At 49.6% G+C, this 27,966-nt stretch overlaps 1 protein-coding gene and 2 long non-coding RNA genes across 10 annotated transcripts in view; 1 reads left to right on the top strand and 2 right to left on the bottom strand.

Annotated features, from left to right (window-relative positions):
* The window catches only part of arhgap21a (Rho GTPase activating protein 21a), a 59,674-nt gene that overhangs the window by 13,231 nt on the left and 18,477 nt on the right, over window positions 1-27,966 (top strand). For 4 of the 7 annotated variants that reach the window (XM_027028869.3, XM_081696913.1, XM_081696912.1 and 1 more), the window contains 5 exons: window positions 14,899-15,084; window positions 16,494-16,515; window positions 26,342-26,434; window positions 27,132-27,210; window positions 27,563-27,617. In XM_027028869.3, coding sequence (XP_026884670.3) covers window positions 14,899-15,084; window positions 16,494-16,515; window positions 26,342-26,434; window positions 27,132-27,210; window positions 27,563-27,617 — 435 coding nt within the window. Of the gene's footprint in view, window positions 1-10,285; window positions 10,513-11,932; window positions 12,467-14,898; window positions 15,085-16,493; window positions 16,516-20,993; window positions 26,088-26,341; window positions 26,435-27,131; window positions 27,211-27,562; window positions 27,618-27,966 lie in introns of those variants that run through there. The other 3 variants (XM_081696916.1, XM_081696914.1, XM_081696915.1) reach the window with 3 other exon arrangements.
* On the bottom strand, window positions 2,806-10,867 carry LOC145651239 (uncharacterized). Of its 2 annotated transcripts, none has more exons than XR_014117067.1 (3): window positions 10,605-10,867; window positions 10,304-10,456; window positions 2,806-10,053 (listed from the first exon to the last, which is right to left on the bottom strand). It is a non-coding gene; the product is annotated as an uncharacterized LOC145651239 (long non-coding RNA). The 2 variants fall into 2 exon arrangements; XR_014117068.1 differs by having other exon boundaries at window positions 2,806-4,956; window positions 5,086-10,456; window positions 10,605-10,732.
* On the bottom strand, window positions 19,941-22,446 carry LOC145651240 (uncharacterized). The gene is made up of 3 exons (XR_014117069.1): window positions 22,378-22,446; window positions 22,109-22,240; window positions 19,941-20,048 (listed from the first exon to the last, which is right to left on the bottom strand). It is a non-coding gene; the product is annotated as an uncharacterized LOC145651240 (long non-coding RNA).

Below are 27,966 nucleotides of genomic sequence, written 5' to 3'. Positions count from 1 at the left end.
AAAACCGAAAAGACGCAATGCAGGCAGAGTTGGGAGTGGCTGTGGGCGGAGCTACAGTCCATAACAAGAGAAGGGAGGTGCTTTATGGCAACTGAATTTACACACACGCACGTGAACAGATGCAGCAGGTCAGAGAGGATGTGTTAAAGATAGAAGTATGTTGCTATGACAACAACATGTTGGCATTATCAGGGAGCGAGAGAGAGACAGAGAGAAGGAGAGAGAGCAAGCAGTGTCGTGATCACAGCCAGTAAGGTCATGGTAGAAGGTCAAATGATGACCTGAAGTCCTGCGCCCCAGCTGCTCCTGGTAGGAGGCGGTGGCGAGTGCCAGTCCTGTGAGAGCAGTGGGATTGGGACTGCCGTTATTTTAAAGGGTGGAGATCTCAGTATTCTCATATTTAGTGTGATACCAGAGAAGGCAGCGTAGTGTTTGAGGTAAGAGATCAGTATGAGTGTGTGTGTGTGTGTGTGTGTGAAGAGAGAAGGTGAGGGTGTTGAGTTGGACTGAGAGACAGTGTATGCATGTGTTTCTGAGGGAGAAATTGTGTGGGTCTGTGCATGAGAGTGTTTTGGAGAGATTGTGTGCATAAGTGTGAGTGTGTCTGCATATGTGTGAGGGAGAGAGAAGGTAAGTGAATGAGTAGGTTTGTGAAAGAGTGTGTGTGTGTGTGTGTGTGTGTGTGTGTGAGAGAGAGAGAGTGTGTGTTTGTGTGTGAGGGAGAGAAGCAGAATAGTGTCTTTTATTGAAAGCAGCTGTACTAGGGTGTGGTCACTGGCCTGGAGACCCACTGAGCTGAGACTAGAGCCAGCACTCAGCCTTGTGCCAAATGTCCGCTCACCACGCCTGCACACACACACACACACACACACGCGCGCGCGCGCATGCGCATATGTGTGAGTGACACAGATTACTGGAGTGCTGAAGAGACTAAAACAGAGAGACCAGTTGAGCAGTTGACATTGCTTGCGTTACTGTGCCATGCTACATGTCTCTGCAGCTCTGAGAGAACAGGGTGAGCGGACACACAATTCCCCACCCGAGGGTCATTTAGGGCAGTTTGTGAACCGGCAGCTCCTATTGCCCCCGGGGCCGTACAGCGGGTGTGCTGAGCTCCACCTGCCCTGCTGCCTGCCTGAGAGCTTATGTCAGGCTGAGAGATGCAGCCAGTCTGCTGTTGGTGTCAGTACATCAGTACAGGAGCGCTTCCAGCAAAAATGCTAGCCTGGCTAACAGAGTGAGAGTGAATGCAACCTATTAGCATGATGGCTTTGTGAAGAACACACACACACGCACACACACGCTCAGCTTGCTTCAGCTCAGATTTAAATGTGAGTTTCTGTAATCAGCACTTGTCATACACTCGGCTTCTGACTTAACAACGCAGACGATGTTACATGTGCTCTACTTGACTTTAATGAGCACTAGCACAACAGCATATTTACTGTCACCCAGTTGTACAGATGATGTTACAATGGCATGCAGTTCATTATAGGGCTGTGTTGAACACTCATTCTAAACCCCTCATGTCTCAGGTTTCAGGAGTTAGATAAGTGTGTGTCATAGATGGGTGTCTAATTCTGCTCTGTGCAGTTTTTTCATGGCATTTTGTTGAGTTAATTTATGTTAATGTATTTAAATGGTATTGTTTAGACATTTTAAAAAGAGAATTTCGGCAATTCGTTTCCAAACATGTTGGTATTACAATTTTTTCAGCCCTCATTTTTTGCGTGTGTGTGTATGCATTTGCACATGTGTGCATATTATTAGCAGAGTGTGGTCACTGAATATGTGGAGATGTTCACGCACGCTCGCACACACACACAGGCACGCGCGCGCACACACACACACACACACACACACACATACACACACTCACTCAGAACTGGCATATGCACTCACAACATTCCACACCCTGTATCATACAGAGGGCGCCAAACACATTTAATCAGCTGGCTCACGAGGCTGTCCAGCTGGGTTAGGTTTGGGTGGAGGTGCTCTGGCCTTGCAGTGACGTATGAGAGCAGAGTCAGTAGACAGGGCCTCGTCCTGTACGTGCTGCTCTCTGTTTGATGCTATTGATTCAAAAAGTAGTAGATTTTTTTTTCCTTTAAATCTGGTCTCATTTAAACGTTCCTAATCCACCTAATCTATCTATTCGTCGGATTTGTGTCTTTGTGGCAGAAGGATCAGCACTAATGCCGGTGTAATATTTCTACTCGGACGTAAGGGCGCTGGCACGGTGCGCTTGACCTGGACGATTGGGTGAGGAGGTGAGGCCGTCCTCGCTCTGTTACCTCCAGCACGTCGGTCCACGTTAGCACAGAAGAGAAATATCTCAGCAGGGTTTAGCGGCTGCTTGGCTTACAAATACTGCAGCCCAACTCTTAGACCTTAATGATTCTGTATTATCATGTATTCTAATGATATAAGGTAGCATTTATTTATAATGTAGCATACATTAGTGTTTAGCGTGACAACGATACAGCTCATATACAAGCATTTAGTCAAACTCTCCCTAACTCTCACCTAATATATTGGTCCCCAACTCGGGCTTTATAAAACCCCTGCTGTACTAGGAGCTTTTTGTTTGTCTCTCTCTCTCTCTCTGTCCTGTTGATCTACATCACTGCTTCTAGGAGCATCTGCTGGGCCCGTCTGTGCTGGTTCAGGCTACCTGGTCCGGGTTCCGGGCACCTAAACTCAATTAAATGGCCACACAAATATGTTAATGTGGCTAAAATGGATGGGGAATGACCCCTTTGCCCTCGTGCTCTGCTGATCCCGTGTTTCCTGACTGAAGATTGAAGACGCATTCGATACTTAATCACACCCCCCTGCTCGGTTCCCTGGGGGCTTCCACCTCTGCCCTCTGGTTCTGCGGCTCTCCCAGGTCGGAACTGGTAGGGCCATCTGGACCCCAGCCTTTGGCCTGGTCCTTCTCTCTGGGTCCCTCTCTCTTTATGGCTGCAGGCCACTCTGTGTCTGGATGGGGAATCACCATGAAACAGACTCGTGGTGATGTTTAAAGGCTTAGACATGCTACGTGACTTTTCAAATATTAACAGATTGTGAAAAAGGTTGGTGTCTCTTTCCAGCTGATCATAGATCTTTACAGCAGTTATTTTTATAGCAGTTTAAAAATGTCTGTAGCCATGCTGAGGCGTCATACAGTTCCCACCTTGGCTCCCAACTGAGCTAAATGTGTAAAATGCACAAAACGCATGTTCTCCTGTTGACAGGAAATGGTGATGGCGAAACAGACATGAAGGAACAGCAGCATAGATGGTGATGATTTGGGCACTGTAGCTTCTTGCGCTGGGCTGGTGGTGAGCGGGAAAAGCTCCCTGTACATCTGTGCGGTGCCTCCAGAAAACTGGGAGTTTGCTCTAGTGAGAGTGAGCGCGGTGTTCAGCAAGCACCGTGTGATGTCACCCACCCCCTTCACTCGCAATTCATCTAAAACGGCTCAGCAAGGAGGGATATCGGTGGGCTAAATCAACTGCATCACGTTACAGTGTTCAAAATTCATCCCTAGTGACTTCATGCAATGTAAAACGTCGCTGTGCAGACACGCTGACTGAATGTCCAAACTTTAGCCAGGCCAAGGAATGCAGAGAGAAGCTTTTTCATGTGTGTGCATACGTGCGTGTGGAGCTGGAGCGCCATTTATGAGGCACTGTGTGGTTGTTACGATGAGCAGCAGATATAAAGTGTGCTGACTTCAAATCCTCCATCAGGCCTGGATGAGGGAGTGACGTTCCCAGGTATGACGGAAGGAGATGGCTTTGTCGTAACCATGTTATTTATGTGACAGTATTTTAATGAATGATTGATTCACTAAAAGCCAGTAAAATGAACAGTGTACGGCATACAACCTGTGTGTGTGTGTGTGTGTGTGTGTGTGTGTGTGGTTGATTGAGTGAACACACACCCACGTCTTCCTGCGCTGTAACTCTACACAGGTGAGGAATGTTTTGGCTAATATCAGACATTCTCTTTCCCCATCCATAGATCTGCATCTGTTAATGAGATTCCTAACATTCCAAGGATTGAATTCCGTAGTCCCTCCAGTCTCTTGGTGGTGTTAACCCCAGGAAAAGCGCGTGTTCTCTCCCGGAATCTCTTCTCTTCAAATCTCCAGTGCTTTATTTGAATCACACTTCAAAGTCGCCAAGCGAGTGGTGGACCTGCTGTGTTTAGGCAGATAGGGACCCAGAGAGGGGCCATGCTCCCTGTGTACGGTCAACACAACCCAGAGCTTCTCTACAAAGGGGTTTCGTGTCCGCGATGACAGAAAAACTGCTCACTGTTGCACAATGACCGAGGGTTGGCCTCTCTCTCTCTCTCCCTCCCTCCCTCCCTCCCAAGTTATTTGTTTTGGTTTTCCTCTCTGGAAGTGCACTGTGATGGATAGCTGTGGTGTCCCTTGCCAAAACTCTGCACACAAGCTTTGTGAAGCGCACCCCGCATAGATGCCCCTCCCATGCCTCTTCCTCCAAGTGATGGCCCTAAACAGAAATATTCTCTCCTGATTTCACAGCGTGCTCCTACCGTCTCTTCACACAGATCGTGTCTTGACGGGTTTTCCGTAATGAAACCCGCTGCGCCTCGACCTGTGGTTAAGGATTCCCTTCACAGGAGTCACGGCGTTCCGGCGAGCCTTTCACCTCCTGTTTGTGATCCGTTTGAGTTTCCTTAAGGCTGATCCGGGCTTGCAGGACCGTCAGGACAGGTATAACATCAGTCAGGGTTTCCACCAATACAGAGCCGTCATACCATTTAACCCCTCAGCTGTTGGACAGGTTGAGACACTCAGGATCGGGACCTTGCTGATGTCCATGTGTCCCAAGGTATTGCAGACCACGCCTGTTTCATCTGTCACATACGCTGATGAATTGGGTTTCTCTGGAGTTCCACTGGGTTCGAAAAATTGCTTCTTCTTGATGATCACGCCTGTAGATTACACAAGATCACATTCTTCTGTGTCGTAATTTCTTCATAATCTAATAATTTAACTTCATTATAAATGCCCCTGAGGTCAGTAGCCCCCACATGCTCTTTTTACCAAGCCTGTGGTCCTACCTCAGACACAGGCATCTGTCCAGGGTTTCAGAGATGACCTTTTGCTGTCTTCAGCTGTGCGCAGACTGCATGACAGACATTACGCAAGGCTGATGGTTACATTGCAGCAAAGCAGCTGTAAATCTGACTAGATCTGGCCAGGGTTGCATCTGTTTAACCCTGCCAAAAGACAACCAGACGCAGACAGACAGGTGCACGGGCCAGGAGGGCAGACAGGTGGGGGCAGGCCTCATGTCCACAGCACTGTAGCGTTTGCGGTTGTAGATGATGTTGGTGGAGAGGTGTGTACTACCCGGGCTGGGATAGCCACGCCCCACTGGCTCTTCTGACCCATATGCCCTCAGCGCACACCCAACCATGCTGCTGACAGGGCTGTGTGTTTGGAAAGTCACATGACCATCCGCTCAGCTCCTCAGACAAGAGGAAAAGAGATGGTCACAGATAATGTCCTCGGTCTGCGTCCAGAACACGCGCTTGCATTCCTAATGGTCACTGTGCCGAGGGTTGTTCCGAATCTCCAGGCTTCACGGAACAATTTTTTGGGCAGCTGGAGAAAAATGTTTTGAAGTGCACATAACTGAGATAAACAAGCATAGCAAAACAGACGAACAAACAAACAACCCCCCCCAAAGCCAAAACAAAATGAAGAAATTTGAACAGTGCATAAATATGCATGAGGAGTACATACTGGGGGAGCAGAGAACAGGAGAGAACAGGTGAGGATTGTGAGAGGAGGGGAGGGGAGGGGAGGGGAGGAGACCACACCCTTTGGCAGGCCGGCCGAGGCCCCATGTTGGGGGACCGCAGGATTGGACTGTGTGCTCACGCCCTGGACCTTGTTTATGGATGAGGGGGGAAACAGGACTGTTTCCAGGGAAGCTCATTTCACTCCCAGACACCACCAAGATGTCGAATGACTCACCCACTGTAGTCCTTACATTCTCTCTCTCTCTCTCTCTCTCTCTCTCTCTCTCTCTCTCTCTTCATATTGAATCGAATCTAAATAAATCTTTCATGTCTGAAGAATGTGCTTTTAGATTCGTGCAGGTTCACCTCTCAAGGGTATGTTAGGGTATGTTAGAGTTTAGGATTTATTAAGGTTTTAGGGTATGTTAGGGTTTAGGGTTTATTAAGGGTTTAGGGTATGTTGGGGTTTATTAAGGTTTTAGGGTTTAACCTGACACCATGCTTCCTTTAATGTGTACTGTAATGCATGTCAAACTACTGTAGCTGTACACACGGGATTTTTTTTTTTTTAACATCTGCGTTTGTTCTGTTTTTCTACTTTTTAGCAGGTTGTGTGGATATAATGTTCACGTATGAGTTGTTTCTCATTGGACGGATTAAGGTGCAGACCAATTACAGCTGCTGAGTCCTGCAGAGGGCATCCTGTCCTCAGCCGATACCTGCGTGTGTGGCTCGGGGGGGGTAGGGGTGGGGGTCTCTACAGGCCCACCGTACCCGTCTGTCTCTGTGGACGAGCGTGCGAGACTCGGCGTCTCTTTGAGTTCTTTGTGGTTCAGTGTAGTGTGCTGTGTAGTTCCACACTGCTTCTATGGGCTCCTTCATGCTTCTGGAAAGTTGGGGTCACTGTGTTTGTCATGCAGAGACCCTCCATACTGCCCCCCTCCTTATAGCTACTGTGTCCCGCTGCAAGACTGAATCACGGGTTTGTGTTACCTGGGCTCTGGGGAGGCTGTGTGTGCCTGTGTGTGTGCGCTCAACCTTTTCGAGTTTGGATAATCAGATCAGTGGCTAGCTAATTTAGGTCCTTCTCCGGGCAAACTCTCCGGGGTTTGTGTGTGTCTGGGGCACAGAGACAAGGCCAGACTAGCGAATGCTTCCTAACTCACCATTGCCAGGGCGTGGCCAGGCTGCGACCCGGGTGAAGAACGTGGCTGGAGACCTTCAGGTTCTGTGGTCCTGCGTCTCTGATCTGTCTTGATCTTTCGTGATCTGTCGTGTTGCAGATTTGGTTCAAAGCAGCACGTGTGTCGTCTGTCTACATGCAAATGTTCTCATTATCACCCCCCGGTTCTTTCCATGAACAGCTGCTGTCGAGGGAAGCGACTGCCCCCAGTGCATGTGAATGACGGGGACATTTGTCTCTAGGTGTCACCTAGCCGGGGGGGTTTGGCTTGGGTGGAGGAGTGCTCTGTAAACACACGAGCAGAATGTCCCCACCCTGTCCCTCTTCATCCTGGTCCTCCTTCTCTCCCTGAGTCTGCCCGAGGTTATGGCAGCGTCCCGGGCCCCAAACCTACACGCGTTTGCCCTGCGCCACGCCACACCCCTCGGCCACAGGCACCAGCTGTTTCCTAAAGCCTCCTGAGAGGGGGGCGGGTCGATGGGCCGTGGGATGTGGTTTCTTGTGACTCATAGTTGTTGTGTTGAGAAATGGCCAGTTTAGATCGGTGTTTGCTGCTCCAGTCCACAGACGGGCACAGACAGTCGATAGTTGTACCGTGCCCCGGTTCTCTGTAGAAGCCATGTATGTCTATGCGTGAGATCAACAGGACCAAATCACCACAGTCACAGGGAAGGTTGTGCGGTTACACAAAAGTGTGCAAGGCTGCTGTTCTCTAGCACCACTACCCACAACTCCGAGCAACTTCCTTAAACATTAGTCATGGCAAAGATGTGTGTGTGTGTGTCTCTCTCTCTCTCTGTATGTCTCTGTCTCCTTTCTGTCTCTCTCTCTCTCGATCTGCCCTCAGGGGTCTCAACAGCATCTGCCTCTATGAAATATGGCAGACAGATCCCCTCATTACCCAGAGACTCCTCTCAGTGAGTCGTGAGGTTCTTCTGTCACGTACGTCCAGAGCACTTCACACTGGTCCCAGTGCCAGGTGGGGATGAGCTGTACTGGTCGGGGGTGTGGTGGATGGGGGTGGGAGCCTCCATGCTAGCAGCCTCATTAATGATACTTTTGTTACTGTACAGCCAGCCTCATGGGGCCCAGATGCAGCGTGGGTTGATTATATCTCCCCTGGGCGGGAGGGCAAGACCCTCTGAATGCCGGCTAATCCCCTCCTCCCGGCACCTTCCGGCAGGGGGGTGGGGCCGCTCTAATCCCTGCTCGGAGGCCTGGGCGTGGGGGCAGGGGGGCAAGGCCAATCACCAGGGGGTGGAGAGCAGGCTGCCCTCCTATTGTTGCCGTAATCCGCCCGATCCGGTGAGCGTGCGATCCAGTCCGAGCGCTGGAGGAGGCAAAGCTTCTTTGTTTCTCGTTTTGCATGAGTAGATGAGGCTCGTGGCCGCCGAATCAAAACACACCCAGATCTCAGAGTGAAGGACAGAAGAAGAGAAGCTGAAAAGCTCTCCAGCGCCTCCCGGTGGCCAGGCTTCCTTCTGCTTATTCTCCACACGTTCTACTGCTGCAGAACCAAACACACGTACTGGTCATGGCTTTAAACACCCTCGCAGCTCAGTCCAGTCCAGCCCAGCTCAGCCGTCCTTCAGCCCTGGTTGTGGTTGGTCTTGCGCAGCCATGACAGCAGGGAGAAGCTGAGAACATGTTGAGAAGCTGAGAACATGTTTGTCATCCTCTGTCCGTCTCTGAGCCGGCTTGGCTTGGAGTGCAACATCCTGTCAGCTGTCTGCGGGCACTATCCCCCCCACGCTGGGGCAGCGTGATTCAGCAGGGGATTCTGGGTAATGGGCAAGCGAACCAGGACTGTGTGAAAACCACTTGAAAAGCTTCTACCATGTTTAGCAGGTTAGCAGGGGACAGGGGCAGTGTGTGAGGGGCCAGAGTGTGTATGAGAGTTTGTGAGGGGGCCAGTGTATGTGAGGGAGAGTGAGTGTGTGTGAGGGGGCCAGTGTATGTGAGGGAGAGTGTGTGTGTGCGAGGGAGAGGATGTGAGAGCTTGTAATAGCAGCTAAAATGTGGGCGGGATGGAATGTGTTGTTGTTTATGGGAGTAGATGTTTATCCTGTGGACCAGCGTATTATCGAGGAGCTGCAGCCTGCTGATGGTATGCGTACACATGCAGGTGTGTAGTGGGGACCCAGTCACATGGTGTGGTAGCTGCTCAGTGTGTGTACAGGCTGCTACGAGAGGGGCTTTGGACAGGTGGGACCACACAGACTGGACAGAGATCGCTGCATGAGACCGACATAATCCTAATCTCTCCTAACTATTCTTCAGAGGTTCTGTCTGGGAACATAATCCTGCTTCTGTCCTCGGAAAAGTCCAATGTGAAATGTCATCAGAAATAAATTGAGAAATCAGATCATCAATCTGGAACATATTACAGCATCTGGGTGGATCTCCCCATATAGACTTTGTTGCAGCTCTGATTTTGTACCCGTCGTGTGTGTGTGTGTGTGTGTGTGTGTGTGTGTGTGTGTGTGTGTGTGTGTGTTTTTCTGGAATGTACCGTTGTTAAATATTTTGCCCCTCCATACGGTCAATTGTGCTGTAACGTTACAGACAAAATAATTCAAAGCTAAATGTGTTTGGTTTGGTACAAGTGGAGTCCAGCAAAATGTAGTTGTTGGGTCTGTTGGCTGTGATGTGATATAACCTGATGCGTGCGTGCGTGCGTGCGTGTGTGTGTGTGTGTGTGTGTGTGTGTGTTTGTGCGCGCGCATGGTTGTGGGTGTGTTCCAGCACACATCCACCCACCCACCCACAGAGACACTGCAAACATAAAACAGAGGGGAGAGAGACAGAGAGGAGAACAGAAAAGGTGTGTGTGTGTGTGTGTGTGTGTCTTTCATTACTGTAGCTTTCTGCTACTAATCCGTATTGTTTTTTAAACTCTGTATTTAAGAACTTTTTAAGTAGTTAAGAGACAAAAACCAGGAGAGTTGGAAACGTACATGAGGTCAGGGGATGACCTGTGATCTCAAGGAAACCTTCCCAGGAGATACCTTCTGGATGGACAGTGAACCTGAGTCTTGCACGTCTCTGATGGTCCTGAATTGACCTCCATGCCTGGTGTGTCATCAGTCAGTCTGCGTCTGGGGAAAGGTCGTCAGTTGATTGAAGTTACGTACCTGAAGATGCACAGACCTGCACAGCCAGAAGGGCTCGCTTTCAAAAGAGCTTCTGTTTATTGTGCTTTGTGTGTGTGTGTGTGTGTGTGTGTGTGTGTGTGTGTGTGTGTAAAGATGCACTTTTCTTCCTGCCACTGAACATGTTCACAGTGACCTTTGTGTGTCAGAGGTCGGTCTGACGCATTGTGGACACGTGTCTCTCACACACACTCACTTGATCTGCGACCCCCATCAGACCAGGTCAGGCGTCTGCAGGACAAACACTTCTCTGACACCCTAGATGGGGTGACCTGTGGAACCTTCGGAGGAACCCGTTGCAGCTCCGGTTCCGTGGCAGGAATCTGGCGACAGTCCGGACCCGCTGCCACTGGAGGAAGAGGACAGAAATCTAATCACACTTTGCTGCGACTGTTAGTAGATAGGGTGTGTGTATTCGGACTTCTACGTCCTGTGTCTCTCTGTTGTTGTGTTGGCCCTGTTTGTTTCCATAGCAACTGCAGATCCCCAGCCCCCACCCTTTTGATGTCAGCTCTAGTCCAGCTGGGGTGACGTATATCCAGATAAGTTCATCTGTGGTGAGGCACTTCTAGACCGCCATAAGAGGACGTTAAGTGTGTATTCCAGGGAGCTGAAACAAACGTCCTTGTTCGCGTTCCAATTCCTTAAACGTTCCCTGCTCTTTCTCCTCAGTGCTCCGTGGCAGTTACACTGGAATGTTTTTGTCCGGGAGACAGACCCATGGGACATGCGCGGGAACTCTCTCTCTGTTCATCTCTCTCTCACCACTCTTCTTTCCTTTCGCCCGGGGGGTTTTGTCCCAGGCTGTCTCGGGCCAGTGCTAGAGGTGTCTTTAGTCTGTCTCCAGCCCACCTTTGGGACATGTCCATGGCGTCTCTGCGACATCTCTGAGCCATCTCGGAGACGTGTCTGAGAAGTCATCTCATTGTCTCTGGCCCATGTCCGGGGCCCATCTGTTGTCTCGGGGTCGTCTGTGGCCGTCTCGGGGTCGTCTGTGGCCGTCTCGGGGTCGTCTGTGGCCGTCTCGGGGTCGTCTGTGGCCGTCTCGGGGTCGTCTGTGGCCGTCTCGGGGTCGTCTGTGGCCGTCTCCGGGTCGTCTCTGGCTGTCTCGGGGTCGTCTCTGGCTGGCTGTCTGTCCTGCTGGAACACTGCAAGCTTTCACTCTCTCTGCCTGGCTGGCACTGCTGACAACAAAGTCGTCTCTCAGCAGGCTATTTTTACCCTCTCCTCATAAACTGGGCTGTATGCAAAGGAATGGGAACTTTGTGTGTGTGTGTGTGTGTGTGTGTGTGTGTGTGTGTGTGTGTGTGTGTGTGTGGGAATAAGAGAATGTGCTGCTATCATCCCGTGCTCGTGTGTTCTGCTCCGTGGCCCTAACACACCTGATTCATCTCAGCCTCAGTCCCTTCAGGGATTGAAACATGCACAGCGCGTCACGCTGGGGCGGGACTGAGTACCTCTGTTCCAGTGCCTGTACGTCATGCTCTGCGGGACCCTGCAATACTGCCTGCCTGCTGGCGGGACACACAGGGCTTATTTATAGTACACAGCACAGCGCTGAGACGTTTGGCCTTTGTATGTGTGCGCGTGCTTGCCTGAGAGACGGCTGAGCTGTCCAATGCTGGGCAATGCCACCCCACGCGCACGCACACACACACACAGATTCTGTGGGTATACGCTGCAAGGGTGAGTTGGGACTTTACAGAAGGCTGAAAATGATGTGGACTTTTCCCGATTTGTCGCGTGTGTGTGTGTGTGTGTGTGTGTGTGTGTGTGTGTGCTGGAGCAGACATACAGCAAACAGTAAGAGAGAACAGAAAAGGGAAAGTTAGAGAGCAAATCCCAAGCTATTGTCTGACACAGCTGTGAGTGTGTGTGTGTGTGTGTGTGTGTGTGAGTGTGTGAGAGAGAAAGTGGGTTGGTGGGTACTTTCTCTTTCTCTCTGACATGCTAGGCTTGTCAATGGAAACATGGGGTGTGTGTGTGAGAGAGAGAGTGGGTGGGTGTGTGGTTACTTTCTCTCTCTCTCTCTCTCTCTCTCTCTCTCTCTTTCTGACATGCTAGGCTTGTCAGTGGAAACATGGGGTGTGAGTGAGTGAGTGAGTGAGTGTGTGTGTGTGTGTGTGTGTGTGTGTGTGTGTGTGTGTGTGTGTGTGTGTGTGTGTGTGATCCTGTTTTTCTGAGACCACACTGAACAGACCAGACCAGGCAGTGTCATGTCTGCTGGTAGGACGGTGCCCACTGCTGCCTGTCTGCTGGCCCTGTCCCAGAGCCCCAGGCGGGGGAACTACCCCTGGGAGCAGCAGGGGTGTGAGGGGGGCGTCCCCTGGAGCACGCAGGGAGCAGCGAACAGCTGCGGGTAAGCCCCTGACCCTCTCGCTCTCTGGAGGCCGTCGCTGGGCACAGTCCAGAGACTGTCTGGTGTTACGTTATCAATGGTGAGGGTAGAGGTGTGGAGAGAGCGAGCGAGCGCGAGAGAGAGCTAGAGCGAGCGAGCGCGAGAGAGAGCTAGAGCGAGCGAGCGCGAGAGAGAGCTAGAGCGAGCGAGCGCGAGAGAGAGCTAGAGCGAGCGAGCGCGAGAGAGAGCTAGAGCGAGCGAGCGCGAGAGAGTGCTAGAGCGAGCGAGCGCGAGAGAGAGCTAGAGCGAGCGAGCGCGAGAGAGAGCTAGAGCGAGCGAGCGCGAGAGAGAGCTAGAGCGAGCGAGCGAGAGAGAGCTAGAGCGAGCGAGCGCGAGAGAGAGCTAGAGCGAGCGAGCGCGAGAGAGAGCTAGAGCGAGCGAGCGCGAGAGAGAGAATACTGTGTGTGTGTGTGTGTGTGTGTGTGTGTGTGTCAGCTAATTCAGCTCATGTTCTTATATTGACTAAAATCATTGTAATTTCTTTTGTGTGTTTTTGTGTGTCCTGGTTTTCAGTTTCAGTCATTGTTTCAGTGTCAGATGAGATCTGTTAAGAGGAACTGGACAATTCAACGGCGTCTTTGATATCTGTTATGACAACGGTGTGTTTGCGTGCACATGTGTGCGTTCCTCTCTGAGACGTGTGTGTGTGTATAAAGACAGAGTGTTCCTCTAGTAGTGTCACTGTTAAGGCAGATCTGAGTCAGTCCTCAACAACATGGCAGCGTTCTGAGAACACACACATTGTTCGGAAAACACATAATAAAGTCTAAAATTCACTCCATTACACTGCTCAAATAGACACTTCGCTGATCAGTAAATGGACGTTTTAAAGGTGAGTGGGTGAGTGAGTGTCTTGTTCAGATGTGGGATGAATAACAAATGACTTAACGGTACTGGAATATTCACATGACTTTAATCTTTCACTCTGCGTGTTTGATCTTTTTTATCTCTAGATATGTTTTCTGGAACCCCTGAAACATACGCAAACACACACACACTTGCCTGTTCGTGTGTGTGTGTGTGTGTGTGTGTGTGCGCGAAGTCTCTGGGGTGAAGAGATCCTGGAATTTTTCAAATACACAGTAACTGTCATGTGTCTTTTGGTATCACCTTGCATCTGATCCCTGTGTGTGTTCCAACCCGGCCCGTCTTGAGCTCTCTGCATTCACGTATAAATACGACCTGTGATGGCATTTTGACTCTAATGGAATGTGGTAACTGTACTCTTAGACAGGATTGGAGTGTGTGTGTTGGGGGGGGGGGGGGGGGGATTCTTGCACTGCTTTGGATTGTGGATGGGCAGGGTGTCATATTACTACACTGGTTTGGATTGGCTGGAGGATGTCATGTGACTCTGAGGGAAGCCCAGCACATGTGTGCTCCCCTGCCAAGCTGCGCACTTGCTTCTTCTCTGGTCTGCTAGACGCAAGCCTCTGAAATGGTAAACGTGAGGCGCGATAACCCGTCTCCCTGGTTAAGATATCCCAGAGGGTATCCAACAGCGAGACGCATTTGGTCTTGGTCCCAGTCTTACTCTGCACCTCTTTCTCTCTCTCTCGCTCTCTGGTTGTGGTGAGCTCTGCTCCAGGTGATCTCATCTGGCACCCTGCTGTACGGACTCAGCCTATTCTCCAGAGACCCTCTGAGACACCTCCACGCGTGGCGGGAGAGACTCCGACCAGCAGAGTGCATCCCAGGGTGTGTGTGGGTCTGAGCCCAGGCCGCGCGCACACACCCTGCAGGGGAGATGACATTAGCATGTGGGCAGGCAGAGGCTGCTTGACCCCCACAGCCAGATTGTGTGTGTGTGTGCATGGGTAAGTGGCTGTGGGTGAAGTGAGTCATGGAGTTTCTTTCATGTCACTGGACACATTTGGACCATTTGGAAGGCAGTCAGTGAGAAACGCACTCCGCTGTTCTGTGAGTGGACACCAGCGCGGGTCACGTCCAGACAGACATGATGCTGGCTCTTCAGCCTTTGTGTTCATGACGCAAACAGGAAGTGACCTGATCTGATCTGTTCCACTGAGCCCAAAACCCGGACCCCTGTCTGTCCCGGTCAGTGAGGTGCAGTACACGGGCTTCAGGAATAACGGCGCTGTTTTGATTGGTAGAGGGCAGGGAGTGTAGTGCAAAGGTCGTGACCTCGCATAACCTCTTTGGTTGCCACCCCCTGCTGAGCGCTGCTCAGCTCTTCTGTGTCGCATCACGGCAAAGCGTTCAGCCTGTGTGTGTCCCCAGCAGTAAAATTGTACATTACATTCATGTTGAGCTTGTTAGACTTTTACCAAATGCCTCTCAGACATCACCCGTAACTCTCCTAACCATTGGTCACATGGTCTGGTCATTGCTATTTCTCTTCTCACCAAACCCTCTCTCCCCACCCACACCAGGCCAAGCGCAAGGATGGGCGGGATCAGAGCGAGAGCTGTCCTGTTTCTCCGGCGACAGAGGAGGAGCCTTTCTCCTGGGCGGGGCCCAAAACCCTCCGCCTGCGCCGCACGTCGGCGGGTTTCGGCTTCACTCTGCGCCACTTCATCGTGTACCCGCCCGAGTCTGCCATCCACTCCTCGCTCAAGGTGGGTGTGTCCACACACATGCCCCGCCCACCGACATGCACCCATGGGGGGGGGGGGGATAGACGTCTCCCACACGGAGATTGGTCCTAAACCCAGACTGACGCTGCCGTCGGTCCGAAACTGCGCTGATATAGTGTGATGACAGAATGTGAGATGTGAGCGTGGGGCTGCCACACGTGCTCAGTGAGCTCTCACGATCCGGTTTCTCAAGAAAATTTCATTTACCAGAATTTCGAAGCATCTGTCATTTGCCTCCTCGTGTTTAGTTGTGTGTGTGTGTGTGTGTGTGTGTGTGTGTGTGTGTGTGTGTGTGTGTGTGTGTGTGTGTGTTACGGGCACACACAAACGCAGTGTCTCCGTCTGAGCAGAGTTGAGCTGTATGCTGTGTGGTGCTCTCACTCACTCTCTCTAGCTGTGTTGTAGAGAGTCATTACACAAAGTAAATCACTGTAACAAAACATTTTTCAGCTTTGTCAGCTACGTTTAGAGCCTGGAACATTTAACATCAATTCTGAGGGTATTCCCACATTTATAAATGCATCTCCCAGTCCTGCGTCCATGTGGACACACAATCACAGAAATAATCTACCCAGTTCTCCTTTCTGCTGTCTAAAACATGGCCAACCTGGTCACCATCATTTCCAGACCTGTCGTGGTGTCTGAGTGTGGCAGGTCTGTACTGGAGGCAGTAGTTATGGTATAGATCCCTGCCTTTAGCTGGTTCATGGACCGGTCATGGCCGTGATGGTCAGTAAGGTCCTCAGTTATCCTCAGTTACCCTGTAGCTGTGCGGTCAGCTTCCCATGAGCCGCATCATTAACCAGAGGTTGATCAGACCTACGCCTCACGCAGGGAACGTCACACAGCACTCAAACAGTAGGTGTTACTGCAGCCAAGTGAGTCTTGGAACGCCCGGGAATGCTGGAGGTATTCTGGACGGTGTTCGCCGGGATGTCAGACTTCAGAAAAGATTTTAAAGAATGCAACCTGATTTGTAATCTAACTCATCCTGGATTCTCCAGGATGCCCTCATATTTGCCTGTTTTTAATACCTTCTCCAGCCCAGCTGTGATCAGCTTCCTGGGCCAGAATAGTGGCAGCAAAGGGATGGATGCTGTCCACCCTGATTTATCCCAAATCATTCCCGAATCATCGCAGAACGGGATTCATCCTTGGGACCTCTCGGGCATTTTTTACCCCTCCTTTTTGGCTCTTGCTGCATGTTTACAAAGTCATCGGCCCTCACGCACGACACTCTTCCCTTACTGATCCCTTTAGATCAAAGCTGAGGATGTGAGCGGAGTGATAAGTGGGGCAGGTGTTTTCATCTCCGTCAACCAACTGTTGTTCTTTGTTGAAACATCTCCGGTGTCTGAGTTTTAACGTCTTTCTCCTCTTCACTCCCACAGGATGAAGACCGTGGCAGTCATGGTGAGGTTTTCCAACACACACACACACACACACACACACTGGACCATCCTGCAGCCTTTAGAGGGAACAAAGAATGAGCGAGAGCTTCTGTGTAAACCCAGCTGTGGTTTTGGCTGGCAGAGATGCCAATAATAGTTTTATTCACTGTGAAAGCAGCTCTATATCATTTTCTCCATCATGTGGGTACAGCCTGAGAAGTGGAGCACTGGCACCAACCCAGGAAGCCTAATAACCCCAGTGATGGCGTCGTTTCCCAGTCCAGGAGCTTTGATCATGAGACTTGAACCCAGTGTCTCCAGCATGGCTACTGCCCAACCAGGCTGGGCTGAGTCAGTGTGCAGGACGGGGGTCTCACTTAAAGACAAGGGGATGGCTGCGTGGTGTTCGGTGGCCTGGGGCTGACCTTGTGATTTTCATGGCAAGGTTCTTCTACCTGCTGCCAGGACAGAAAAACTGTGCAGCATGAGGACTCTGGGTGCTGGCCAAATGTGGGCTCGCATTGGGTGCTGGTCGGGGGGGATCGGGGGCCGGGGGGAGGGGCTTGTGGACAGTGTTTATTTCAGTTTTGGCTGGAGTATGTAGTCATTGTTGAAGGTGGGACATTCTCTCTCCATTCCGCTCGTGTCTGTCATGTCTGGATGACATGATCCTGTCCTTCATCTGCACAGCCTGCAAATAACTCCAACTGTGCACACACACACACACACACACACACACACACACACACACACACCTATGCATGCATACTTATATGTATGGATCTAAACACATTCCCAAGGTTCTACTCCCATACACACGCTTTCACACACACACACACACACACACACACACACACACACGCGCGCGCGTACAGGTGCACACAGGAGGCACTCCTATAAGTGCAAGCCTGGATAGATCCTCTCTTGACTTGGCCATTAATATCTGTCCGCTGTGTGCTTGGAGCTCCTCTGGGCTCTGATTGGCTCCATCAGTGTGGGTAAATAAACACAGAGAGCCTCCCCTCTGCTCTGATCAGTGCCTTCTGGTACTTTCTGCTCATTCTTCTGCTGGCTGCCTCATCACCCTGCTAGCTTTTTCATCTCCTCAGGCTGGTCTTCACTTCATGGTCTTCTCTTCCATCTGACCAACCTGGTCCAGCACTCAGCAGCAGGGCTTTGCAGAGTCTTGGTTCCTTCTCCCAGAAGCACTGGTTTGGGGATATTGATGAGTGTGAGATAGTGTGTATGGTAAACACTTCAGCGTGTTGGCAGTGGGGAGATGTGTGGCGTGTAATGGCTGGTCTGGGATGGATTTAGGAACTACAGGAGGTGCAGGATCGGAGAATTCTCAAATTCTGCTTAGTCATGCCGCAGCATTCCACAGTCAAAGCTCTGTGCCTAAGGTTGTAAACTCACTCGCTCATTCGCGCCCACACACACACCATTCACATAGCCACCAGTACTCCCTCAGTACTCCCTTGATACAGGTACTCAGACACACAAACACATCTACAGACGCGCGCACACACACACACACACACACACACACACACACACACCATTCACATAGCCACCAGTACTCCTTCAGTACTCCCTTGATACAGGTACTCAGACACACAAACACATCTACAGACGCGCACACACACACACACGCACACACACACACCATTCACATAGCCACCAGTACTCCCTCAGTACTCCCTTGATACAGGTACTCACACACACAAACACATCTACAGACGCACACACACACACGCACACGCACAGATGCTCTTAGACAAACAGGCACACACTCGCATGCACTCAGACACATGGACAAAATATGAGCACAAATTCTCATAAGCTTGTATACACACACACACACACACACACACACACACACACACACACACACACACACACACACACACACTGGAGCACTGTGTGTGCGCGTGTGTTGTATATCCAGGACCGTTCTTGTGAACCGTGCTCAGAGTTCTGAGGCCAGTGTGTGTAAATCTCACTGCTGTTCCTCTGAGTCACCAGCGAGGGGTCTCCAACGTGAACGAACACAAACACACACACATGCCAACGTGAGCAACCCCCCCTTCCCCCCCCCCCACACACACCCACACCCACACACCAACGTGAGCATCCACAGCTGGAGAGAAACAGACGAATCAGAGCCAACAGGTCACAGCAGTTCACTCCTCAGATAAAAATGTGCTGGCGAGAGTCCTCCAACACATGTGAACACACACTCTCGCTCTCTCGGGACTGAATTCCTATCGTTGTGGTTGCACATTTCCCTGATCTGTGGCCAGCGTATGAAGGGTCTGTGATGACACAGATGATGATGATGATGGTGAAGGAAGGATGGAGGGGACATGACGGTTGGAGGCTCTCAAAACGTCTTCGTCCCCACACCCAATTCCACAAACACACACTTAGAAGAGTACGACCCGCACAGTGTGCATCTGTGTGGTTCGTGTGGGCTTCCTGCTGCTCTGATGCTCTACAGACCAGATGTTCGGACTCCACTCTGCCGTCTCCAACAGCTCCTCCCTTCATCCTGCCTGTGCATGTGAGCGTTTCACAGATCAACCTGTTGGAGGAGAAAAGCACTAATAAAAGAAGCTTTGCTTGTAATGTGAGAGGGTGAAGGAGACCGGCGGAGAGACCGGAAGAGAGGACGAGAGAGAGACCGGAAGAGAGGACGGGGGAGAGACCGGGAGAAGGGGGGAGAGAGTAGAAGGGAGGAACATTAAAAAGCCAACATCTGTTTAAATATTAAATATTAGTTTTTGTTCCGTGTTGAAACGGAGATGTTTCCTCTTATTTTCTTTTCTTGCCGAGTCTTTGGGAGGAATTCCAGTAGGAATTGCAAGGGGACCAAATTATGCAAGTGAATCAGATTCCTCGCAGCTCCCAGAAGACATGTGAAAAAAATAAAACCATCACGCCTGCTGTCCTCATCAGTGCACGTGCACCTGCATGGACCACTGCTGTGGAGAATGCAGGGTTCCCAGCCCTCAGGGACTTGCAGGAATCCGTACGTGAGAGCTGGAACGTGGCGCTTCCCAATCCCACGGCCTGGGAATGGCGCGTGTTGTGTGTTTTTGGACTTCCCCTGCTCTAGCACACCTTGTGTCCTGATGAAAGCACAGCACTGGGCAGTGTTGGCGGACTCTGGGACCAGGGCACTCGAGGTCTCTCTGCTCTGGCCCTCGTGCAGTCTGTGTTCTTGCTGATTCCTGGTCATTAATTGAGTAGTTTTGTGGTGTCGGTCCTGATGACTGCTGGTTCTCTGGGTAACGAGATGCCTGAGGGTCAAAAGGAGGTTTGGGTCCCCAGTAACTAATGTTCAACCTCATACATCCTACGGAAATGCCAAATGTCATTCTATTACAGACACTGTGTGGGCCAAGCTATGAATAAACATGACACTCATAACTCTGTTTGCAGCCTGTTTGTTTATGTAAATGTTTATTTATGGTCCATTAATTCTTTGGCCAAACAAACGGTGCTTTGCTTTCTTCTCTGTTGCTTCTGTCTGAGACCTGACAGACCTGAGATCTGCATGAGAGAGAGAGAGAGAGAGAGAGTGTGTGAGAGAGAGTGTGTGTGAGTGTGTGTGTGTGTGTGTGTGTGGGGGGGGGGGTGTGAGTGCATATATATGAAGGCCTACGTGTGTGTGAAGGCATGTGTGCGGGGTGTGTGTGTGAGGGTGTGGGTGTGAGAGAGTGCATATATATGAAGGCCTGTGTGTGTGTGGGGGGGGTGTGTGGGTGTGAAGGCGTGTGTGCAGGGGTGTGTGCATATATGAAGGCCTGTGTGTGCGTGTGTGTGTACGTATGTATGTATGAAGGCCTGTGTGTGCGTGTGTGTGTACGTATGTATGTATGAAGGCCTGTGTGTGTGTGTGTGTGTGTGTGTGTACGTATGTATGTATGAAGGCCTGTGTGTGTGTGTGTGTGTGCGTGTGTGTGTATGTATGTATGTATGAAGGCCTGTGTGTGTGTGTGTGTGTGTGTGTGTGTGTGTGTGTGTGTGTGTGTGTGTGTGTGTGTGTGTGTGTGTGTGTGCGTGTGTACGTATGTATGTATGAAGGCCTGTGTGTGCGTGTGTGTGTACGTATGTATGTATGAAGGCCTGTGCGTGTGTGTGTGTGTGCGCGTGTGTGTGTACGTATGTATGTATGAAGGCCTGTGTGTGTGTGTGTGTGTGTGTGTGTGTGTGTGTGTGTGCGTGTGTGTGTATGTATGTATGTATGAAGGCCTGTGTGTGTGTGTGTGTGTGTGTGTGTGTGTGTGTGTGTGTGTGTGTGTGTGTGTGTGCGTGTGTACGTATGTATGTATGAAGGCCTGTGTGTGCGTGTGTGTGTACGTATGTATGTATGAAGGCCTGTGTGTGTGTGCGTGTGTGTGTGTGTGCGTGTGTGTGTACGTATGTATGTATGAAGGCCTGTGTGTGTGTGTGTGTGTGTGTGTGTGTGTGTGTGCGTGTGTGTGTATGTATGTATGTATGAAGGCCTGTGTGTGTGTGTGTGTGTGTGTGTGTGTGTGTGCGTGTGTGTGTACGTATGTATGTATGAAGGCCTGTGTGTGTGTGTGTGTGCGTGTGTGTGTATGTATGTATGTATGTATGAAGGCCTGTGTGTGCGTGTGTGTGTACGTATGTATGTATGAAGGCCTGTGTGTGTGTGTGTGTGTGTGTGTGCGTGTGTGTGTACGTATGTATGTATGAAGGCCTGTGTGTGTGTGTGTGTGTGTGTGTGTGTGTGTGTGTGTGTGTGTGTGTGTATGTATGTATGAAGGCCTGTGTGTGCGCTTGAGTGTATATGAAGGTGTGTGTGTGTGTGTGTGTACGTATGTATGTATGAAGGTGTGTGTGTGTATGTATGTATGAAGGTGTGTGTGCGTGTGTGTGTGTACGTATGTATGAAGGTGTGTGTGTGCGTGTGTGTGTACGTATGTATGAAGGTGTGTGTGTGCGTGTGTGTGTACGTATGTATGAAGGTGTGTGTGCGCTTGAGTGTGTATGAAGGTGTGTGTGCGCTTGAGTGTATATGAAGGTGTGTGTGCGTGTGTGTGTGTATGTATGTATGAAGGTGTGTGTGCGTGTGTGTGTATGAAGGTGTGTGTGCGTGTGTGTGTACGTATGTATGAAGGTGTGTGTGTGCGTGTGTGTGTGTACGTATGTATGAAGGTGTGTGTGTGCGTGTGTGTGTACGTATGTATGAAGGTGTGTGTGTGCGTGTGTGTGTACGTATGTATGAAGGTGTGTGTGCGCTTGAGTGTGTATGAAGGTGTGTGTGCGCTTGAGTGTATATGAAGGTGTGTGTGCGTGTGTGTGTGTATGTATGTATGAAGGTGTGTGTGCGTGTGTGTGTATGAAGGTGTGTGTGCGTGTGTGTGTACGTATGTATGAAGGTGTGTGTGCGCTTGAGTGTGTATGAAGGGGTGTGTGTGTGTGTGTGTGTATGTATGTATGAAGGTGTGTGTGCGTGTGCATCTCATCTACCAGTCATACCACAGTGTCACTTTACAGGTCCATAGTGAAGCTACAGACCTGAACAGACACATGATACAGATACAAACAAGACAGCTACAGCAGTGTGTGGTTTCCCGAGTTACCGTGTGTGTGTGTGTGTGTTTCACTGCAAACCGCAGTCTTAAATCTTGTGACCCAGTGAGCATGTTGCCAGAGTGGAATGTTGCCCTCAGTGCTCCTGGTTAGCTGCCTGAACGATGCAAACTTCCTCTGTACTATAACATATTTAATAGCACATATAAAACAAATTAACACAGGCTAATTTTGTCAGCAGTTTTTCTAAAGTGGCATACAATGTGCCCATCTGTAAACAAGGAGCGACAGTATAAAAGACAGGATAAACAACCCTCACCCTGCTGAAAACGGCATCTTTTATCCGCTCGACCGGCAGCCTGCGTCGGACGGGTGCCTTGTGTCTCCACGTTTATTTACTGTCTCTCATTAGCATTCGTCAAACAGAGAAAACAGCTGCTTTCTCATTGGTGCAGAGGGGAAGGGGGTGGGGCAGGCTAGCGGTTACCAGGCAACTGGCTGATGAGGCCCCGTAGTGTGGCTTGGCCTGACAGTGGGGCACAGTCCCGCACTGGTCTGGGTGCAGTGCTGTTGCCTTGGTAACCATATCCGAGGTTTGCCCTGCTGTTCCTGTGTATATACAGCTGACCTGCGTTGTCTTCCCTGTATTACTGCACGTTCATTTTTCTTTCACGTTTACATTTGTGTCGTTTGGCAGACTAACGTGCAGACAGTTACAGCTGCCCTCAGACCTAATCACTACTCACATTTAGTGCCATAACTGTAAATGGAAGTTTATTTTTCGCTTCTCTTGTTATTTGGAAGCACGTGAGAGAATCTGCTTAGTCGTCGTATCATAAGGGATTCCCCGTGTCATGGTTAGTATTCTGTGCTTTAATACTGGGTTTGTGTCTGCTTGGTGCTTTGAGGGGAACACCCTACCCAGGTTTTGATTTCTTCTTTTCTTTGTGTGTGTGTGTGTGTGAATTCTTCCATGCTGTATAATTGCCTGGTCAGAATAGAGACGGTATGCGTCCTCCCAGTCCCTAATGAATAACGTTATCCAAGCCAAAGTAACGAGGAGCCAGTGTCAGGCTGCCCTGGCCAGATGTTCTAAGGAGAGGCGTGCGTGTTTGTCCATGGGAGAAGGATAAAGAGGAAGAGGGTGTGTGTGTGTGTGTGTAAACATCTCTACCCGTGATGGACAGTACTGGAGTCCAAGACTCCTCGATCTCCTATAGTCTCCTGTCTGACGGACATCCCAACAGAGACTCTGAGAGATGTTTGTGTGTGTGTGTGTTTCTCCTTGCTGGGGACAGGAGGTCTCTGTCTCGTCTGAGGTTTGTCACTGTGTTTATGGTGACGTGGTGAGTGCTCAGCTAGTGTGCTTCAGTGTAGTGGCCGGTCCGCAGTCTGAGCTGAGACTGGGCACGGCTACGAGGTCCAGGCCGCAGGGCCAGTACAAAGACACGCCGTATACGGTTGCTTGTCCTGGTCTGACTCCTGGAACTTTTCTTGACATGCACATTGTGCTGCGATTCAGTGAAAATTACAACCATGTTTGATTGTCGCTTTGTCCCTGTATGACCGGCAAATATATAAAAATCAAAGGTACAGTGATTAAACATCCTTGTGCAAGAGTGATTTAAATATCAGGTACTAATTTTCTAAATACCAGTTACTAATTGTTAGAGAAGAGTGAAAAGGTGACTCCACATCAGAAACATTTTAAGTGTTTTTGTAGACAGAAGCGTTGGAGCGCTTGGACGAGGATGGTTGGTGTACATGATCATACGTTAACGTCACATACTTATGCACTGTCGTGCACTCAAAAACACATTTGGCACTCTAAGCAGTTCTGTTCACCTGCAAACGCGATGCTGTTTTGAGTGTTGTGGCCTGCCCTCTGCTGCCCTCTGCTGGTAGGGTTATACAAAAGCATCTGTAGGTTATAAAAAAATGTTAAACTCTCCATTTCAACAACAAATCAGGATGTGTGTGGACTTGCTGTCATAACGCGACACTACTGGTCATAAAGTGAACTGCTAAAGGGACGCATGACGTGAACACTAAGTGAGCTGCTAAAGAGAGACACAATTCCAGACAACTCCAGGTGGAATTCAGGATCCGTGCTGTTGACTAGGATCTGCCAAACACGGCCAGTAAATCCCTGGGTCGTTGGAGATTGTGGAGATGGATGGGATGGAGTGGACATGATGGGGGGGGGGTTGGAAATTGGCCTTGGTATCTGGTAACGCTGTCAGAAGGTCGATCCTACTGCGCACACCATCTGCTTTTTTCCTCTCTCCGCTAGTAAGTCGCCATTAGCTGGAGAGCAGCACAACCCAACCCAATAAATCCAGGTTCTGAGTGTCTAACCCAGTAGGTTTGGCACCAGAGGTCTCTATACCAATACATCAGCCAAAAGATGTTCAGTCAGCGTCACTGGTAATTAGATTGGTCAGTTCCTAAATATGATACGGTGGGTGTAATAAGAGCTTTAGTCCATGCGCCGTTGTCCAGAGCAACTGCTTTGTAATCTCTGTCGAAACATTTCCTCAGGATAAATAGATTAGTGGCAGGAATATTATCAGGACAAAGCCCTGCTAGGGATGAGTTAGTTTATCTAGAAAGAAAATAATGGTAAGTTGATGTTTGTCTTGTTTTGTTTTTTTAAATTATTAACTTGGTGCACGTTTAAGTACTCAGATAGCAACGTGAATATTTAATCTTCATTTTTTTAAGACCACCAGTGTCATTCTATCCCCTGGGTGTCTAGATGGAGAAGAGTTGATGCTTGTCTTTTTTGTCCTGATGGATGAAGGTTTCTTGAGTGGAGTTTGATAATCTGCCTTTAGGTAGATCAGGAAGTATAGGAGTGAGTGCTTTGCTTTTTTTTTTTTTGGCCTTGTTGGTGGGGGCCCATGTGTTAATCTGATCTGAGCCAGTGGAAGGAGCTCAGCTGGCCCAGATGTGCCAGTACATTGGGAGGTTGAAGACAACTTCTTCAGATGCCTTCTGGGACAATTGTAGGGGTTTGAATGGCTAAATTATCCTAATGTTGTAGAGAAGGAACCTGCATGACTGGGTTCAGTTAGCAGGATGAGGAGAGAATGACAGTTGGATAACGAGAACTGTCGCTCCTCTGCCATCTACCGTGGGCTCTCTGCCAGGACCGTCTGTGGAGAGGGGGCAGTTGAGGAAGAGGGAGCGAAGTAGCACTGAGCAGTTAAGGAGGGACGATGGGAAGGAGCCTTGTGGGACCAAGTGAGTGTCAGAACAGACGGGGATCTCCTCCATGTCACATGACATGACTGTATCTCCAGAGACGCAGGAAACTGTCGCCATGCTGTCCCACTAATCCCAAGGCTTGTGAAGACAGACCGGAGGATACCGTGGTTGACCGTGTCGCAGTCTGTGCACAGATCTAGAAGAATCGGGTTCGATGATGTCGTGTCTGATCTCTCAGTGACGGCCACAAGGGCCTTTTCTGGGGAATGCACCTTGAAACCAGAAAGGTTAGGAATTTGTTCTGGGTAAGAGAGAGAGACAATCGATTGTAGACGGATTGAAGTGATACTTGTTAGTAGTGGCTCGTGTGTCATTTTCAGGCTTTTTAGGAAGGTATGACCCTTGCTGTTTTGAAGGCCCTTGGTACAGGAACAATAACAGAGTCTAAGGTCCTAAGAAGTCATTAAACATTTCCCATGTTCGCTTTACCATTATGGTTTCAAGTTTTATAGCCCTCTAAATGGCATGTGCTGTTTGAGTGCTGCTTTTAAATATCATTTCATTAGAGTAAACATTATATTTGTCATGGCACGTCCTTTGCTTGTGTGCTCTGTGAACAGTGTGCATGTCTAGTAGTGTAATTAAAGGCATTACGTCATCACTCTGCTGCACTACCCACTCGCACCACTAGAGGGAGGCACGGCGTGTTTTCCTCAGCGCTGTCACACTATAACAGTTTGTAACAGACACGCACAGAGCATCGAGGAGGGAAGGCTGAAGACCTGCGAGCCTCTCTGTCTATCGTTCTCTCTCTCTATCGTATGTCTTTTAGTTTCCTTACCTCTTTCTTGCTGTCACTCATTCTATCTTCAGCATGTCCTTTGTCACAGACACATGCGTGTCGAGTCATTGCTTGATTTGACGCTTGTGTTGTCTCGTTTTTCTCTCATTTTGAATAACGTTGCATTCTTTAACCAATTAAAGGCCACTGTGTGTGTCATACATATGATGCATTGGCTTCCTGATCTTATTTTGAAGGGTAACGTGCCCCAACCCCTTTTGTTGGTTTCCAGGGAGACCACGAAACCGGCTTGAGCCAATGGACACCATCTTTGTCAAACAGGTGAAGGAGGGTGGCCCCGCCCATCGCGCTGGACTCTGCACAGGTAGATTCGTGACTTCCCTCTGTCTCCATGGAAACCAGACACTACTTCTGTCGGGCGGAAGTGTAGCAGACATGCGTTTTGTTCTGGCTGTGTCATTTCACTGTCACCAAGTTGTTATGAAAAAATTAATATTCATTATTATTTGTTATTAATTATTCATCAATTAACATTCATTAATTAACATTGAATTATAACATTAAATAACATTTAATTACGTAGTTAAAAGGCAAATGTATTTTTTGCACTCTATATAAATTTTTCTAAATAATGTAGTACTAATGATAGCTTGTAGAAGTGTTAGGTAGAGGATTGATGAGCTTTGAAATGCAGTAGTGGACATCTAGCATGGTTTTGGTGTTGGAGGAGAAGGGTTCCAACGCTTTCTGTAATTGCCCCGGACTGCTCCCTGTCCGCTCCACTTCCACAGCCCGGGAATGTCCTTATCTCTCTGTGTAATGCCCTATTATCCCAGTGACCTCTCAGTACTGCAGGTGTCCTCTGACGGGATGGCTGCATAAGCACTTTAGGACCGCCGTGCCCTAAACGTACACCCCAGAACTTTAAGCGTGGTGTTTGTTTCTTTGTTGTGGGTTGTTTTTTTGTGCTTTAGAAGGGTTTCACACGTATTTTTAGGGCTGTGCTAACATGTAAGCCAAAAATGGACCTGCTGGTCGTTTCTCTGTGTGCTTTCCTTTAGGGGACCGTATAGTGAAAGTGAACAGAGAGTGCATCATTGGGAAGACGTACTCCCAAGTGATAGCCTTGATACAGAACAGGTAAGGAAGGCTGTCCTTCGAGCTTGGCCGGACGGTCTGTCTGTCTGTCTGCTCTTGACTTTTTTTCCATCATCTCTCTCTCTCTCCATCTCTTCTTCCTCCATGCAATTTCTGAGCAATTTCTACAGATTGAGAGTGGGGTTTGTGTTATAGTGAGTGATGTGAGTGTGCTGTGCCCTGCTGTATTGCTGTACATGCTGTGTTTTGATGGCCTCCTCTCTGGTGTCTTCAACGCCCTGTTCCCGTTTAACCGTGTGTGTCCGCACTGTCTGAGGCATTTGCCTTTTATCTCTGAACGTGTGTAGTAAAAGGAATGTAATGTAATGAAAGGTTTGTTTGCTTTCGTTCTCAGTGATGCGTCTCTAGAGCTCAGTGTGATGCCAAAGGATGAAGACATTTTACAGTTGGTGGGTTTTTCATCTTTGTGAGTTTATTCCCTGCTGTGGGATATATAGTCTTACACTTTAAAAGCCAACTGAAACACACACACTCAACGCACAAAAACCTCCACTATTGATTGACATGGACTGTGACAGTAAGTCCATAATTCAGTCTGTCTCTGACTGTGCTGGCCTCTTTCGTGTGTGTGTGTGTGGGTGTGTGTGTGTGTGTGGGTGTGATTTTCACTCGTGCTCTGAAGTGATGCATGTGCGTACTCTATGCTTGCCAAATGCCACGCACAGCTGTACGCCTGAACATCTCTGTGCAGTCGAGCAGAAGCTCCGCCCACTGCTCCGCCCACAGAGAGCTAATTGG

Source organism: Electrophorus electricus, chromosome 14 (assembly GCF_041902795.1).
Source record: "Electrophorus electricus isolate QZ-2024a chromosome 14, ASM4190279v1, whole genome shotgun sequence".
Taxonomy (NCBI): Eukaryota; Metazoa; Chordata; class Actinopteri; order Gymnotiformes; family Gymnotidae; genus Electrophorus; species Electrophorus electricus.
Note: the sequence above shows the minus strand (reverse complement) of the source record. Positions and strands in the feature narration are given on the sequence as shown.